The sequence below is a fragment of the Marmota flaviventris genome, chromosome 3 (genome assembly GCF_047511675.1).
Source record: "Marmota flaviventris isolate mMarFla1 chromosome 3, mMarFla1.hap1, whole genome shotgun sequence".
Classification (NCBI taxonomy): domain Eukaryota; kingdom Metazoa; phylum Chordata; class Mammalia; order Rodentia; family Sciuridae; genus Marmota; species Marmota flaviventris.
In genome coordinates this window covers 38,713,458-38,732,092 of record NC_092500.1, presented here as the reverse complement: position 1 = coordinate 38,732,092, position 18,635 = coordinate 38,713,458, and the positions used below count along the sequence as shown (strand labels likewise).

At 34.9% G+C, this 18,635-nt stretch overlaps 1 protein-coding gene and 1 non-coding gene across 3 annotated transcripts in view; both read left to right on the top strand.

Annotated features, from left to right (window-relative positions):
* Otogl (otogelin like) overlaps positions 1-18,635 on the top strand; it is a 122,607-nt gene that overhangs the window by 35,862 nt on the left and 68,110 nt on the right. For both annotated transcript variants that reach the window (XM_027929595.2, XM_027929578.2), the window contains exons 18-25: positions 3,205-3,329; positions 6,090-6,299; positions 8,311-8,476; positions 9,075-9,149; positions 11,139-11,191; positions 12,902-13,064; positions 17,205-17,312; positions 18,052-18,190. In XM_027929595.2, the coding sequence (XP_027785396.2) occupies positions 3,205-3,329; positions 6,090-6,299; positions 8,311-8,476; positions 9,075-9,149; positions 11,139-11,191; positions 12,902-13,064; positions 17,205-17,312; positions 18,052-18,190 (1,039 nt within the window). The remainder of the gene's footprint in view (positions 1-3,204; positions 3,330-6,089; positions 6,300-8,310; positions 8,477-9,074; positions 9,150-11,138; positions 11,192-12,901; positions 13,065-17,204; positions 17,313-18,051; positions 18,191-18,635) is intronic.
* Positions 7,900-8,083, top strand: LOC114088797 (U2 spliceosomal RNA). The gene has a single exon (XR_003582061.1). It is a non-coding gene; the product is annotated as a U2 spliceosomal RNA (small nuclear RNA).

The following is an 18,635-nucleotide window of genomic DNA, read 5'->3' as shown; positions in this document are numbered from 1 at the left end:
TTAAAGCACATGTTGTATCTAAATTTATTTGTATTTTATGGAAGTTTGTGTTGCATTGGAAGAAAAGCAATAAAATACACCTGTATCCCTCCCTTAAAATTAACACTCATCACATACCCGTGAAAACAAGCAGTGCATAATTTAGTGTAGATGTTTTGAGCAACTGTTATTTTGCTAAAAGCACAGTGAGAGCAATTTAAGCAGGATGACATGGTTTACCTCCTCAAGGTACTGGTATTGCAGGTTGGGAGGGGATCAAAACCTTTAAGAAATATTTGGAATCTGAAAATGTAAAAAAGTATGTGGTTGTTAGGGACTGAGGAAGGGAGAGGCTGGATGGGAGATGTTAGTCCAAGGAAACAGTTTCAGTTAGAGAGGATGTATAGAGATTTATTATACAGCATAATGTCTGGAGTTAATATATTATATACTTGAAAATTGCTGAGAGAGTAGATGTTCTGTGTTCTCACACAAAGATTGTAAGATCATGGTGAGGTGGCAGATAAGTTCATTGGCTTCATTTAACCATTTCACAGTGGGCACATGTATATACTACCAAAACATTACTTTGCACACCATAAATATATACAATTTTTATTTGCCAACCAGACTTTAATAAAAAAAATTTAAAGAAGAACTGTTTAGTGCTAGGCAAGGTATTTACCAATAAATACATAAAAATACTGAGGTAATTTTAAAAAATTAAATGTTGAGCTTTGTGTTTGTAGTTAAAAGCATAGCAGGAATTAAAAGAAGGTCATTGGGGCAGAGAAGTCAAGGGAAATTTCCCAGGGGAATTGTTCTCCACATAGCAGGCTTTTTTTTTTTTTAAATACTTTTACACATACTCTTTTTTTCTGTTTGGGTTTGTTTCCCCCTCCTAATCTTCCTCATGAGCTTTTGCTTATTGTTAAACCCAATTAAGACGTTATTTGCTTCTAAAAGCTAGTTTATATTCCATCAGATAAAATTAATTCTAATTTTATTGTCTGTGAAAATCCTTTTTTTTTATTTGTTTGGTTTCCACCAAACTGCAAGACCTGTGAGACTAAGGATTATATCCTTGGTTCTTATATTCATAGGAATATATGTTTTTTAATTGTTGGTGGATCTTTATTTTATTCATTTATTTATATGTGGCGCTGAGAATCAAACCCAGTGCCTCACACATGCTAGGCAAGTGCTCTACCACTGAGCCACATCCCAGCCCTTATATTCATAGGAATCTTGTATATATTGGACAGACAAATTGAACTGAGCAGAACTTTTGATGAGGTATTGAGAAGAAAATTTGGAATGGGTTGGGAGAAGTATCATTTAAAAATTTTTTTGAAATTAAAAAGAATTTCTTTTATCTTATCTCCTGTATGATTAATTTGTTTGTAGATAATTTTTTGTTTTATTTACTTGTGGGTCAGAATATTAATATCTTTATCCTACTTGAAAAACAGATACTACATCAAGAGGCTTGGTTAAGATGTTCAGAAAAGATATTAAGCCTGCTTTCTTTGCCTTGTTTGTCAGAATGGGTTAGCTGTCAGTGTTTAACAGATGGCAGATCTGTCTGCCACTTTCTAAGGCACCAGTCTCCTCCATGCATAAACATTCAGGCGCGATAAGAGTACAGGATAATATTTCAGAGTCAGAGATAACTTTTGAACACTGTTTAGCTTTCCAACTAAAGTAGTTAAAATTCTTTGCTTCACAAAGGTTAATGTGAATCTGCAAACATAGTTTAATGGAAATTATTAATTGAAAATTTATTTTACGTGCCTTGTTATAGTAAATCAAGTATGTTGAGCTGAAAGGCTATTTTTTAAAATGAAATATAATAAGTAAATAAGTCTATATTTTGGCTCCTAATTCTTTTTTTTTTTTTTGGTATTTATTGTTATAAGTAAAACTAAATGAAATAGAGCAGGGCTCTGGATCAGTTCCTCCTGGGAACCCTGACTATGTGCATCATCCCAAACTGTTTTATTGTCCCTGGGAGGGAAGAAAAGGGGAGGGGAGTGGAGGGGAAAAAAAAAACAAAACAAGAAGAAAGAGCTAGTGTAGGTCATGCAATTGAACCAATGAGATTTTGAATCAGATGTTTGTTCTAATTCTTCGCAGTTCCAGAGTGGTTTGACTTTGAGGAATAATAGAAAAGGAAGGAGAGGGTGGGATGGGCATTGGATGAGCATTGTGGAATGACTTGTGAAGCCCCTCTGTTTCTTTCCTGTCTCAGGCATTCTGGTGAGGAAACTTCATTGAGGGTGGTTGAGCTAAAGACTTACCAAAGTACTTACCAAAGGACAATGTTAATAATTTAGGAAGAGCCTATCTTTCTAATTGTTGTGGCAATTAATGCAGTCAGGACTTGTGGTGTGGTCAAATGCTTCCAAAAGGAGACTGAGTTTACCTTAATTCCATATAAGTGGTTTTGACAGTGTCTGGCACAGTGTCCAGTAGGGACTGTCACTTAATAAATGTTTGTTGTTGAATCAAATAAATCTTGATGGCTGCTGGAGATGGAATTGTGTATTGGCTCCTAAACACTGATGTGGTTTCTAAATCTGATTTCAGAATGCTAGATGGTTTTCTTCAATTTGGGTTTGTTGAGGAAGCTGAAGAAGTGAGCAAACTTGGACAAAAGGTGTCTTTCATACTGTTTTCTTGGAATATTCTTTTGGTTTGCTTACTTCATGATGGAACTTCAGTATGTCAGGATTCATAATGGAAATTGATATGTTCAACCAAAAATATAGCTTATTTATTTTTTGAGACGTTTATCTTTTGCCTGAAAATAATCATCTGAACTACCCACACCTTTGTCTCCACATGCACTTAAACAACACACATTAAAACTTTGGTTTTGTGAGTAATGTTTGATTGACTCAATGAAAACTAGATTTGAATCTTGGTTTTGCCATTAATTAGCTTAATGAAATTTAATATTTTTCTGAATTTTTGCTTTGCTTTCTCTGTAGAAGCAGGGATAGATTGAGGTGAAGATTAAATAGAATCCTGTAGGCCAACAAGTTGGCACAATGTAAACTCTCAAAAGCAGGAAGCTATTATCACTACATTCTTGAAAACTGGCAGAAAATTTGAAGCTCTAAGATTTTTTTGTACATTAAGAAAAATAATATTCTATTATACAAATATTTGAAGATTATGAACTAATAAAATGAATGAGTGAACTTTTTCTTTGCTTTGTAGTTCTCCCTCAGGCATGATAGAAGGAACCCCACAACTTCATGCAAATGCATGGAGGGTTTCCTCCACCTGTTTCGCACCTGTTCATGTGCCAATGGTAGACCCCTGTAACATTAATCAACAAAACAGTAAGTCTTCCTTTTTGCATGTAAACTTAGGAAGAATGTTCCATATGCTGCTCTAATTTTGTGAAATTGTATGGTGATTTTAAATTCCAATTTTCTTTATTATGCTAAGTCAGTACCATTCCTTATATATTTTTGTTTAAAATTATAACTGCATGTAATTGAGGCTATAAAAAAGAACAGAAAATGACTTTTATTTACTCTTTTGCACTCACAAAATTACTTATTTTAGGTGTTTAAAGAAATCCCTTCTTCCCAATTGTTGGTTAGCATTTTGGAGCTTTTGAAATATTTGAATGCTAAAGAAAAGTCTCTGGAAATACTTCAATAATGATGTGATAGTTCTGGGATGTTTGACTTCTGTTCTATAGTGTGATAACTTAGTGATTCTCCTGTTTATGACAATCCCATCATGAGATCTTATTGACGCCCATCACCATTCCTACTCATAACATATGTTGTAACTCCATAAGCAGGAAGCCAGTCACCCAAAGATGGTCTGGGACTGTTAGGCGGATGTCAGTTTGCCCCAGAATTCCAATTTGCAATGATAATGCAACTGACATATGAAAAATTTGGGGGTGTATTTTTTTAAACTAAAGCTGCAACAAACCATGTTAAAAGTCTAGTTCATTTCTCAGTGAAAGGAGATTTCTTTTTGGTAAAATTACTTTATAAATAAAAATGTACATGCTTAAATAAATATTCTTATAATTTTAACCTTTTCCTTTAATTGTTTGGCTGATTTAACATTTTTACATAGTTAATTTAAAACTAATATTGGTTAGGCATTCACATACAATTTCTAGATTTTATAGTGGTTGTATGGGAAGATTCTGTTGATTGTCATGGTTTTTATTAATAACTTATTGTTTTGGTGAATTGAAAAAAACCACAAGATAATATTGCTGTCAATACTTTTTCTAAAGAAGAAAATTGAGATAGCTTTTAAAGTTGAAGAAGATTGTTAACTTAATTGATTTTCCTATCTAAAGACGGCTAGATTAGAGGTTTTGGCCCCTATGATTTACTTACTACTTTTGATCTCATGCCTATTTAATAACATTTTTCTCAATTCTATACCCTATATTTTACTAACCTACCTTTTCTTCAGATAGTCTTATTTGGTTTGTTTCTTCATTATTAGATTTCATCCTTGATATTTCAACAAGTTTATTTTTTAATAGCATATACAAGTTTAAATAGAGCTCAATTAGTAAAGTCAGTTTCCCTCTTGTTTCTTCTCCAGTTATATCTGTTACTATATGTCATTTTGCTATGTTTTCCATCACTCTTCCCCCATGCTCTATGTCTTCTATAATGTATATTTTAGATATTATCTTCCTTTATTTTTGCCATGAACTGTGATACTTTGAAAAATTTTTTTGAATGGGTAAATTCATGAAGATCCTCAAAGAAAGGAAAATAAATATACAAAAGTCAATAGCTACTCTGTATTCTGAAGTTTTTTTTTTTCCCACAAAGATGTTCTTGAGTTACCCTTTACTTAATGTCAGTAGAAATATCTTTTGGTTGACATATCCTTAGGGCACACAATAATGGTCTCATTCATATATTATATTGCTCGTTCAGGATCCCTTTGTGTTAGAAATATGTATACCAACAATATACTGCTAAGTCTAAATGCCTTATTTTCAGATGTATGTGCATACTCAGAGGGGAAAAAATGTAAAAATGTAGGCAATTACCATGTCTCCTTACTAATAATTAGTATACTTAAATTTCTCAACCAAATAAGTTTAGCATAATTCCTTAGTATTGAAAAAATTCTGATGTCTAGCAGCTTATCTGCTCTCTCAAAGACAATGACAATGTAAAGATTGATTAGCTATACCTGAAGGAAACCATGGCAACCCAGGAGCACTACATTAAGGAACCACAGACCTAGTCTTTTTCAGCAAGATAGGATCTAGATTATTTTGCCAAACTTGTTTTGTTAATTCAATAAAGGATTATATCTGGCCAGTCATTCTCAAGGGAAAAAATCAATAGATTTCAAGATATGATAATAAAGACCTGCCTCTAAATGAGATAATGGCAGTTATAGCTCCGTGACCCTTAACATTTAATCCAATGCCTAATTTCTATTCATTACTTTTATTCTTACATTCATAGATTCATTTATCAAGCATGATTAAGCTCTTAATGTCTGCCAGGCATTGCATACTATGCATTGTGCCAACATTGAGTTCAGTGATTATGTGGTATCTGCCACATTACCATTCACCTTAGAGACTCCAGTGGAGTGAAATGATTCTTCATCCTTCCTGGATAATTGTATTTTCTATAATATTATCCTTACATCCATAGTCTGGAACCACTTTCATTATGTGTGGTTGTCTGGAGATAAGCCTCTCAATATTCCCTAGTTCTTCATAGCAGGTTTCCTCAGATGGTCCTCAGGCAATGGGTGATTAAGGCTCCTGCTTCTATCAACCCTTTTGTTACTCCTATCATCCAAGTACAAAAATATGTTTTGTTGTTGATATATTTTTGGCTAAAAAAACTATTAAATATGTACTAAATGCTGTTATCAGTATTACCAAAATCATAAACAGACACACACAAAAAAGCCTGTAGAAGCTGGGTATGTTGACTCTCATTTAAAGTGATGTGCAACATGGAATGCTTCAGTAGGAAATCAAGGATGCTTGAATATGCTTGAATAGTTCTGGAACTTGGTAATTAGGGGTAAGATATGGGCTAGTAAATGAGATGCTAATGGGAATCTTTGCCTGTTAGTTGGGTATGCAGCGCACTGTGATGTCATCCACCAGGAGCTCTTTGCTTCTTGCCACATCTACGTGAGCCCTGGGCTGTACTATCAGCTATGCCGCCACGATGCATGCAAGTGTGGGAGCCCCTGCCTGTGCAATGCTCTTGCCCACTATGCCTACCTCTGTGGTCAGCGTGGAGTTCCCATCGACTTTAGAGCTCAGATTTCATTCTGTGGTGAGTTTGATGGCACCGATAAAGACTATCAAAAAACACATTAGAGATTTTTGTTTTTACAATTATTGCTCTTATTATTTTTTTAAAGTCTCAATATTGTGTGTAAGTTATTTGAAATAGTGTACAAACATGAAAAACAGATGAAGTATTTTGTTCCCTAAAATTGGAGATATGTTGGATAAGACCAAGAACTTTTGATTGTTTATGCTGTAAGCAAAATCAGAGTGTAATTATGTTTGATATGTGCATCAGAAACAATTAGAACATTTTGAAAAAATTCTTAGGATGAAAATGTCATATTTAAATATTGAAAAGTATGGAAAGGCATCATGTGATACAGTGGCAAGTTGATCTGTAGTTAAAAAGGATGGGTTCCTTGTGTGTCTGGTAACTTTTTTATTCACAAATCTTTATCAGGTCCCCAATTAAATCTGTTGGACTCAGGTTTTGGGGGAACTCCTCTGTCTACCTCTCTACTCCCACAGTAGTTTCACAAAGCATTGTTATTCCAGGAGTATCATTGGCCAGTATTGGTGGTAATTGCTTAGCTTTAGCTTTCTGAGAAAAAAAATAATATAAATATAAAAATAATATAAATTCATATACCAAATCTGCACAGAATGTGTCTGGCATTATGAGTTTGTACAGGTAACTTTATTTTATCACATCTGTCACAGACACTTCCTAGCTTCTTTCTGTACCATATTAGCAGATTTCATCAATTGCAGGCATTAGCCAGCCACACCCCTGGGGCCCCTGTGCTTTTGTGGATGAAATTCTTTGGAGAAAAGCCTGCTTCTTTGTTTACATGTGGTCTCTGGGGGTTTTTGTGCTTCAAGCACAAAACGTTGAATAGTTGTGAGAGATACTACTGTCTACAAAACTGAAAATTCTTAATATTTGGCCCCTTGGAGAGGAAATTTTCTGACTCCTGCTTTGGTCCTTCCTTTCAGCTGAGAGTGCTGCTCTTTGAGCATCTGAGTTAAAGGTCTCCAAATTCCTCACTTAGTAAAGGACCAACTTTTTTTTTTTTCTTCTGTTTCTGAGATCCAGGATTACTAGGATCAGTCCTCCCCTCCAGCTCTCACAGCTCTGGATTTTCATTCCCCCTTCATCTCTGGCATCTGGGATATCCTCCCATTATATATTTAAAATAATTGCATTTATGTTTTATTTATTCAAAACTTTTTAGTGTTTATACAAGTGCATTTTTAGAATATCTCTGTTTGTCTACCATAATCTGTCTGTTTGGAGAAATTGGAAGGGTTTTGGGAAAAGTATAAACATGATTAAGAAGTGGAAAAAAGGGCTGGGGTTGTAGCTCAGTGATAGAGCGCTTTCCTAGCATGTGTGAGGCCCTGGGTTCGATTCTCTGCACTGCATATAAATAAAGTCCATTGACAACTTTAAAAATATTTTTAAAAAGGAGAATAAAAAACAAAACAAAACTATGAATGGGCATCAATAAAGTCAAAATTTGTCTTCTTTGTAGAAGACTGAAAGTTTACCTAGGTTTAAAGAATGCTCTAACAATGATGGTGACAGTATAATAATACCGAGATTCAAATTGGAGAAAAAGAAAGTTTATTCAGATGTATGAAAACCTTACATATTAAAGATCAAGTGAAATATCTGTTCTTATCAGTTTAATATTTGATACATCCTCTATCTGTGGACAATATATTAAATGGATTTTTGGAGCAGGGAGGTGGAATAGGAGCTTACTCCATCCACTCCATACATCGACCTGGTATTGTAGTACCTCCAGGAATGGTGCAGTATCACACTTAAAATGACTTCAAAATAGAAATTTTATTCTTCTGTTATACTTTTACTAAGGCCAAGAATTGTTTATTTATTTACTGTTGTAGGATTCTGGAATGTTCTATGCTAATCCATGTAAAATAGCTTTTTTTTTCATGATTTGTGTCCATCCTGAATCTTTAAGTAATTGTACCCTGTTTCTGTGCCCTGTGGACATCTTTCTCAAGTGACTTTCCTTTGTCTTTAGCTGTGGCATGCCAAAAGGGCATGTTGTATCATCACTGTTCCTCATTTTGCCGCCGTTCCTGCACCTCTCTCTCCTCCCTGGAACAGTGCAATGATGACTGCGCTGAAGGCTGTAACTGTCCTGAAGGCAAATTTTATGAAGATACCCTTAACTTTTGTGTGCCCATGTAAGTCATGGAAATGGGTTGATACCATCCGTTTTTAATGTTTTTATTCTTATAAGTCAAATGGGCTTGCTTGCTTATTTCTTTAATATTTCTTAATGCCTTTCCCCACTCCCTTTGTGTTTTTATATTCACAAATAGCTACAGAAGGAGCTAAGGAATCTGACAGTTAATCCTAAGTTTATTCCTACTTGCTTTTCACATATCCAAATCAATAACAGGGCTTATGTTTCACTGTCATGTAGCACATTTTAGTAGCAGGATTGTAATGTCTGTCAGCACTCAGAAGTTTCTCAGTTTCCACATGAGGTGAAGACTTTGGTCGTAACACACAGTGCTAAATGATTTATTAGTTGTGCTTCTCTGAAGTGCATTCAGTGACTTTTCTTGTAGCTAAACTAAGACAGTTTGTGATTTGTATTTTGAAAAACAAAATCTGAAGCCACATAAGACTATATTTAAACAATTTCTGCTATTTGTGAATAATGACAACTTGAGCATATGCCTAACAATGACCTATTAAGAACACAGGGTGTACTTTTAGTGACTTGACAGAATTCAGATCCCATTTTATTTACTTAACCTTGTTTTTCTGTGGTAGATATCACTGCCGGTGTCATTATAGGGGCAGCATTTATCAGCCTGGGGAGCTCATCCCAACACCCTCAGGCTTATGGTAAGTTTCAATGAATATATTAAATACATGCATAAATTACATTCAAATAATATGGAATGCCTGAGTCTTGTATTCATCACTGCATGACAGAGTTCTGAACTTGTCACACAGCAAAACAAAAGCCTTTTAATTAATTTTAGTTCTTTGACTAAAATTACAGGTGGGATTGGTACTCATATACTGTTTATTACTAAGGGTTTTAGTTTCATAGTTTATCTACCAGCTCATAAAAGGCAATTTCAAAAAAGATTTGAATGATGTCACATACAGGAGTAAGTGCACCTCTTCCCCAGGGACAGCAAACGTTGTACGATAACACTGTTATCCAGTTGTAACTGGCCTGTTACACTTCAATTGTAGTCTGCCTATTAAAAACACAAGCACGTCTGTGCAGCAGTCCACATTTATCTTTATCCAACTGCTAACCTCCCTCTTTCAGGTGCACCATAGATGCCTACGATAATAATAGAATGTGAGATAATGGTAATAACAACCATAGTCTCTAGCCATTACTGTGCACCTTTTGTAGTCCTGGTACCATTCTGTGTTTTACATTTATTATTAAACTCTTATCACTCTCACCCTTTGAGATAGGTGCTTTTGCTTTATGCCAATTTATATGTGAGGAAAATGAAGCATGAGTGGCTAAGCAACTTGATGGCAAAGCTAGGATTTAATCCCAGGCATACTGACCTTGCTGAGCTTGCTGTACTGCAGACAGCGCTGTAACTGACTTGGCATCTACAGCAGGATATCATTTATACTCAGCTTTCCTTATTGTTGTCTCCATCTCCTCCTCCTGCCCCCACTTAAGCTCTTGGATCTTTCTCTAGTAGATTGCACTACTATTCACATAGTTTCCCCAACTAAAATCTGAGAGTCATCTTTGACTCCTTTCTCCTACTCAACACATCTAGCCAACAAATCCCCAACAACTTTGGATTTTCCCTAATTTCGTTCTTTATGTTTAATTGATATCCATTCCTTTCTTCTCATTCTATGTTAGTAATGTCTTTCAACCTCTCTTCTCTAGATCTTTCAAAATGATCTTCATGTTTTTTGGGGGGTGGGTGTTGCTATAACAAAATATCGCAGGCTGAGCACTTCAGAAGAAAAGAGGCCTATTTAATTCACAGTTTTGGAGGCCCAAGAGCCTAGCACCCATGAAAGCTTCTGGGGAGGGCCTTGTGAAAGATGGCCTCACAGGATGTTCTGTGTGTGTGTGTGTGTGTGTGTGTGTGTGTGTGTGTGTTTGTGTGGAGAGAGGTTCCATGGTGAGATTGGGAGCAAGCAAGCAAGCAAGGGTGTTTTCTTATAACAGTGGTAAACAGTCTTGCTGCTGTTTTCAGTGCTGCTGTCAGAATGAATTTCCTAAAATTCCAGCCAGCCATATGGCTTAACTCAAGATAGCATCTCAGTAGGACCTGGCATCTGCCTCCTTTACCATCCTCACCTCATGGCACTTAGTCAGAGAGAACACTGTTTTACCCTCGTAGTTTGTGTTTCCATCTAGTGTTAGAGCCTTCCTACCTTGTCCATGTCGTAACTGCCATCCATTCTTCAAATTGTTCAGGCTTTACCACCTTTGACCACCCTGATGTCAGTTGCTAACAGATTTTAAAATATCTTGTTTTGTTTTTGCTATCTCTTAAACCTATTTCTGTATTGCAGATATCACACTGCATAAATTATTGTCTATTTTCCTCTCCTAGCAAGATATAAGCCCTTGGGTCAAGACAATTAATCTGGGTCTTTATCCCTATGCCTCTCACAATGGTCCATACATAAAGCTGTTGGATAAAAATAGGTTATACTGAAATAGCTGTAAAGTTGGACCTAGGGTAATAACTTATTTGTAAAAAATGTTGTGGGAAAAAATGTAACGTTTGTATATGTATTCAATTCTTTCACATTAAATTATTGTTGCAACAGGAAAAAAAAAAGAGAGAGAGATTTGGATTCAGAAGTTAACTATTTCTTTACTTCTAGCCAGTGTTCAAATGGGACTGTGCAATGTGATGAATCAGCAACGCCCTCCACTGGTGAGTTCCAAATCAGTGTTTTCCTCAAGGAGAATGCAATCTGGTGCTGACCCTGGTCTTCTGGTAGAAATCCTCTGTCTACCACAGCCCTCCTTGCCCATGTGCCCGGATGCAGCCTTGCAATGTTTCCCAACATGATGCTCCAGTGATCCCCAACTTTTTCACATTGATAATTAGCATATTTCTAGGACAGTTTGGGGTGAGCGTATATTGTTGCCTAGGGCAGAGCTGGTCAGCTCAGGGATGCTGCCTAAATGCTGCCTGCCTGGGACCTTTAGGTGCCCCAAAGGCTTTAGGGATAGTGTCTAGACACTTGTTGTGACCCATTACAAAATCAGAAATTGAGACATTCTACTCTAGACCAGCACTACTCAGATATTAATGTGTATGAAACCAATGGAATCTTATTAAAATGCAGATTGTGATTCAGTAGGTCAGGGACAATACCTGAGATTTTGCATTTCTATCAATGGCCAAGGCAATGTCAATGCTACACGTTCCTGGACTACATTATGAGTAGCAAGGATCTGGGTCTGGTAGCAATCTATTAAAAATGGCATATAAAAGGACATCTGTTGTCATATCTCCTTAGACGTCATTTTACACTTGAATAGCTTTCTTGAAGATCTTATGTTTTAGGGGATCCTATATATCTGTTTTCATCATACAAAGAAAGAGCCCCCAATTCTTAGCAACTATGGAGAAATTCCACACAAATAATAATGCTTGTTTTCATTTATATTGGACAGGAAGAGGTAGGCTGATAAAATTAATAGTGAGCTGTTGCTTTATTAATTTTTGAATGGCCAATTATATATTATTGTAAATTAGTTTTGAATTATATGCACTAGATTTATTTTCTGAGTATTCAGGTCAATATAGGGCTTCTTTACAGAAGAGATGGATCACACTTATATTCAGTAGGGCATTTCTGCTTTGCCCCATTTGCTTCAGAGTGATGTATAGTTAAAAGGGGAACCCCTGGTAGCCAGCTTTCTCATCCTTAAGAATCCTTAAGATTTATCTTTTGGGTCCCACATAAGGGGCCTTATTGATCCATGAGAACCCAAAAGCTCTCTGGAGAACAGGCAGTGCTGATTTGGCTTTTATTACACTCACTTCTGTATATTTACAACATAGGGATGAAAGTAATAACTCATCGTGAAGAAAGATCTAGAAATATTCTGTGTTTGTTGTGGCTTTGTAAAAGTTTAAATATATATTGTTTTCTCAGCCCTCAAAAATTTTAAATACACATTTGAATTAATCAAAATAGCCTGTTTCGTGACCTCAGAAAATTATAAATGAATTAGTTACTGCCTTATGGAAGGCAGCTATGGATTTTAAACTCATATTTTGAGTTTTGGAAGCTTTCGTGACTAAAGAGAAGCTGCCTAGGGAATATTTGTAAGCCCATCAACTAAAAATCACAGAATGGTGGGCTATGGTTGTGGCTCAGTGGTAGAGTGCTTGTCTAGCATGTGTGAAGCACTGTGTTTGATTCTCAGCACTGCATATAAATATTAAATAAAGGTCTAGCAACAACTAAAAAAATAAAATTAAATTTAAAAAATCATAGAATTAATAAGAGCATCAAAACTGGTGCAATACTCTAGGGTGACTTTTGTTTCAATGACAAATCTATAGGATTATTTGTCTATGGAGCAAATTTAAAGTTAAGGGCATTTCATCTGTGATTTATTTCTGTAGTTCATGCCTGCCCAGAAGGAAAGGAATATTTTGACTGCAGATTTCCTCATCCTGAATTACCAGCTGGTGGTGTAAATTGTGAGACTACATGTGCAAACTTGGCCATGAACTTCACTTGTGCCCCATCTTCACCCTGTATAAGTGGCTGTGTTTGTGCTCCAGGGTAAGACATTTTTTTTCTTGATAACACAGACCATTCAGGATTTGACAGAAAGCATAAGAGCTCTTAAAAATATTATTTACAGAAATAGCAAACATTATTGTTTCGATCAGTGGTTAACTTTGAGTTGGTAGCAAGAAGACTGTTGTAATTATTTTGCTAGGTTCATGTAACAATGTACATTATTATTATTATTATTATTATTATTATTATTAATTATTATTATTATTATTAGGTACTGGGGATTGAATTCAAGGGCACTTGACCACTGAGCCACATCCCAAGCCCTATTTTGTATTGTATTAGAGATAGAATCTCACTGAGTTGCTTAGTGCCTTGCTAAATTGCTGAGGCTGGCTTTGAACTCTCAATCCTCCTGCTTCTACCTCCTGAGCTGCTGGGATTACAGGCATGTACCACCATGTCCGGCCGTTGTATAGTATTATTAAAGTAATACACTGAATTGAGGAGAGAACTTATTTCAGGATGAAATTGGAGTTTCTTCCCTGGTTCAACTGGGATTTTTGAAAACTGACACAACTAATCACTCCTCATTTGAAACATTCAAATATGTATTTTCTATATATTTTGTTGCTGCAGTAACTTGTTGATACTAAGTTATAATAGTGATGCCAATTGCCTTATCATAAGATGTTATAGAAAATAGTGCATTGAGGCTAACCAGGGGAATGGTTAAGAGATTAATTGGTTAAGAGTAGGAGCTCTGGCTTCAGACAACCGGAGCTTAAATCTCAACTCTACCACAGTTAGCTGAGGGATTCTTTTTGCAAATTCCTTTTGAAACTCAATTAGGCATTGTGAGATGTGGTGTGTAGGGGGCACTCAATAAATATGAGTCACTGTTTTATGGCTGTGCATCTACTCTTATCTTTGTAAATTTCCTTCAGTTGCAGAGAAGCTGATACACATGAAAGATGAAAAGAATCTCGAGACTAATAGCTTCCTAGCAGGCACACATAAAATCTGTTCTCCCAGGCCCTCCCTCCTCTGTAGTGAATAGAGGAGCCCCGCATAGGGAGAGCCATCTCAGGCAAACAGGTCACCTTTTCTTCCTCCATGAACATGTCCACACAAAGAGATTCCGGGGATCAGCTCATATAAACCATGAGCAAAGAAGAGAGAGTCTTGTGGTTTGGTTCCCAGGAGAATCACCTTTGTCTAAATGGCCCCCATCTGGAATAGACTGAAGAGCCAAATAATGTGGGACTGGCATTAATCTCTTTACAAAGGAAGGGCATAGGAGGCAGAGAAAAGAAGTTCTCAAAAGAACAAGTGCCCATAGAACAGATGAGCAAGGAGGAAATTTAATAAAAAGAAAAAGGAAAGATAAACCTTTATATGGTAAATAAATTAAAACCTACATTATTGTTTGATTTATTTGATTTAATTATGATTCTTAGGGATTCAAGGCTGATTAAAATCATCTCCTAATCTTGTTTCATAAAATGTGCTTAATGCTATTATTGTTTTTTAAATCATCTATTTACTGATACCTCTGGTTTCGTTCTATTTATTTATTGGCCAAATCTCATTACGAACACAGAAATTCTCTTCTACCTTCTGTGATTGTATTTAATATAGCTTAAATTGACTTAGAGGCCTCTAATTGGTTTGGAAATAATTTTATTAACAGGACCTTGTATTATGAAGTCAGTTATGGCAATGTGATTTTCTTTGTCTTCCATGTGACCTTATCTGGCTCATTTTGGGACAATAGCCTAGTATCACTTGTTTTCATGGGGCCTGGTAGTGCCAGAAGTTCATTCTCTATAAAAGGACCTTATAACTCTAGTTCAGAAATTGCTGTGGACCGAAGAGATGGAAAGTAGAATAGTAGACAAAGTCAGATAACAGTTTTAAATATTGGTCCTCCTCATTAGTTGTAAACCTTAGGGTGAGTTACTTTCTCACTTGGCGTACTGATTGCCTCTTTTTAAAATGGATGTCATGATATTTATTTCACAGATGGTTGAGCATGTGCAGCACACCAGTAATGTGGTAGGAGTCAGTAAATGTTTATCACACACCCCACTACCCAAACCTACTTAAAGAAGTTAATTTACAGTGATTTGTGCTCTGCTGTTCCTACTTCCAGTTTTTGATTAGTTATAAAAAAACTCACCAGCATACATAATCATTTTTAAAACCACTACTTTGGGTGGGTATGAAGGTTCATTTAGGTGAGACAATTGATGTTTATGAAACACCCAGTGTTTGGGACACTATGGGGATCAGGAGGAGGTACTAACAGTATCTAACGATAGGGTATTATACCTGGGATAAAATGAGTTAGTGACATATTTAAAATGGTTTGAATAGTGTCTGGGTCATAGTAGTCAAGAATATTGTTTTTTGTTATTGATGCTCCTGTTATTACTATAAGACTTTTAATCAGTGCTTAATTCATTGTGATGAGCCCTCCAATAAAGATTTTTTAAAAATTACTAAGAAGGGGGAGCATATGTGGGGATTGGGGATATAAAAGATTGCACTGAGAAGACTGCACTCAATTGAAACTTAAATGATGAGGAGAAGGGTTTTCTGGAAAGAAGGAAAATGCAAAGCTCAGATGGAATGACAAGAAGTTTGGGAGAGTTGAGATGAAAGATTCTAAAATCTAGGGTATTTTTTTTGTGTGAAAGAATTTATACACATAAGCTTATACATAATCATTTGTACACATAAGTTTCTTTGTTCATTTTTACTCAACAACTGAATAACCTCTATATGCTAGGCATTGAGACCCAAACATCGACAGGATATTCCTGGTCCTCCTAAAGATTATAGGCAGCATACACAAAAGAGGAAGCACAATCCTAAGTAAGAAGAACTATGAGAAGGACAGCTGAGCACTAAAGAAACATATGTGATTATTTCTATTTGAGAGAAGGGGCAGGAATTCAGGATTCCAGGTGTCTATGTTAAATTTTTTTTTCTCATGCTGGGGATCAAACAGGGCCTGTGGGCACTAGGCAACTGCTCTTCCACTGAGCTGCATCCCCAGCTTTGTGTTAATTTTTATAACATTGAATTATTATACTTCAAAAAAATTGAGAAAAATGATATATTTTTTCTATTTTAGCAGCTATTTATTTTTATTATTTTATTGTAATTAATAATAAATTATTTCATAAATTAATTCATGGATTTACATAATAAATTATTTTAAATTTACTATTTTATTACTATATTATATACTTAAATTATAATATTTATAATATAACTCTTTCATATTTATTACTTATTTATATTAATATTTATTAGTTATTTTAAATTATGAAAGATTTTAGAAAACAATTTTAATATTGAATAACAATTTGTAGTGAGGGCATTGAAATAAATGCTACATATAATATATATTTAATCTTCATATCAAAATACTTTAACACACTAAAATCAATTATTCTGACAGTAATTTCATATTAATATTTATATTATATATTAAAACAAAATTTGTATATATGTTTTAATTTTTATATTTAAAGATACATTTAGTTACTTTTTCATAAAAGAGTGACATTTTAAGAGGGAGATAACACCTCAAAAGTAACTAACATTCAAAAATCATGTTAATGAAAAAGAACATGAAATATTTTATATGATAGATTTTTACTTGAAAGCACACTTAAACAAAATTCTCATGATTTTAACTCTAAGTGCTCAGAAAGAAGCTTTTGCTTGTTCTATGTCCTGTAATAGAAAATGTCATTGATTTCATAACTTACTATTTCATCAAAAAGTTATGAGATCACCACAAATAATCTTTTAAGTAGCAAATAGTGAGGATGGTGTCCTTACTTTCTCTTTAAACATTTTTTTCAGAATAACTTGCTTTATCACAAATTTAGGCCTTTGTTTCTTCTTTTAATCGTATTATGTGAATAACAAAAAGGTATAAATATCACATGTAGTCGATTTGCCTGGCATTTTACTTAATACTGTGACATGTATTTAAAAAGTGGGGAGAAAGACTGGATTCAATCCTCCAATTCATCAGATAGAATATGCCTTACACAGCTATAGTAAATATAAAGGACAGTGTTGAATATGATGAGATTAGTGGTTTTTTTTAAAACTGGATTTAGCAGACTGTACTGATTATCTTATTTCTTCATTTGGAAGGATGGCAGAGCACAAGGGAAAGTGCTATGTTCCTGAAAGCTGTCCTTGCATCTGGAAAGACTGGGAGTATCTCTCAGGAGAAGTGATTGCTACACCTTGTTACACCTGGTAATGAGATCCATTAATTTCACAAAAACTTTCCTAAGCAATTGTATGACTTTCAATTATGTTGTTGAATTTACTTGATGTATAAATTAAGCTTGAGGAAATAAGGTTTTAAAGGCATTCAGGAGTTTGGTGGAGAGCTACTATCTACAAGGGCACCACACCATTGTTTTTACGTGTTTGTTCAACCTAGAAGAAAAATGAGAAATATGACAATTTGAAAATTTAATAGGAAAAAGTATCTTGAGTGTATAAGAAAATGCTAAATGTTCCAAAGAGATCATATTTAATGGTAGCTTTTCTGTTTGGAAATAAATGAAAATAATACCATAAAAGAAAACTTGAAATATAATTTCCTTAAAATAGAGACAAAGATTCTAAACTCATGTCAAGTATTCAATTGACTTAAATACAGGAGATGGTGTTTTGCTTTTTTGGTTCACTATCAGACTTATGTTCAAAGACCTATGTTCAGTTTTCATTTCATTAATTGTTTTCCATGTGACCCAGGCACAACTATAGACTTGATTTTTCTGTCTAACAATATATTTAAATGAGGGGATAAACATATGCCTAAGTTGTCAATGTAGTAGGTGTTATGAGAATGAGTTGGCAGTATTTCTATGAGTTATTGGCTCAGTGAATGCTCTTGCCTACACACCATCCTATATTTTTGTGCAACTTGAAAAACACCAATTAGAGCCAATTTCTTAGTAAGGTAACTTGTGTTATTTTTTAATAGTGTTTGTCGACGAGGAATGTTCAATTGCACATATTATCCTTGCCCAGCTGTGTGTACAATCTATGGGGACCGGCATTATCATTCTTTTGATGGACTGGAATATGACTACATCAGTGATTGCCAGGTTTTTTTGATAAAGGTAAGTCACAGTTACTCATTTTTACTTGAACTAGCATGAGGATAATATTAAAAAAAAAAAAAAGGGACAAACTTGACTCAGAAAAAACCCGGTGGTTGAGGTTCAGAGATGTAACTTGTAGATTTGGAATACATCAACCTGTAGGTATGGTTAAGATTGTAGGGTAGATGAGTACATCAGACATTAGGAGAAAAGGGTAGATAACTAAGAAAACAAACTAATCTGTGACATATAAATTCATGTATCATCAATACAACTTATGAAAGTCACAGCAATTTTAAGCAAACTTCCTGAACTCATTTTTAAGTTTTACTATTTGTAGGTGGTAGGCTAGTTCTTTAGCTTTCTGTGCCTCTGTTTCCTAATTTATAAAATGAGAATAATAATTATATGTGGCTCCAAAGTTAATTCTGAGAATTAAATAACATATGTGAGGTACTGGGTT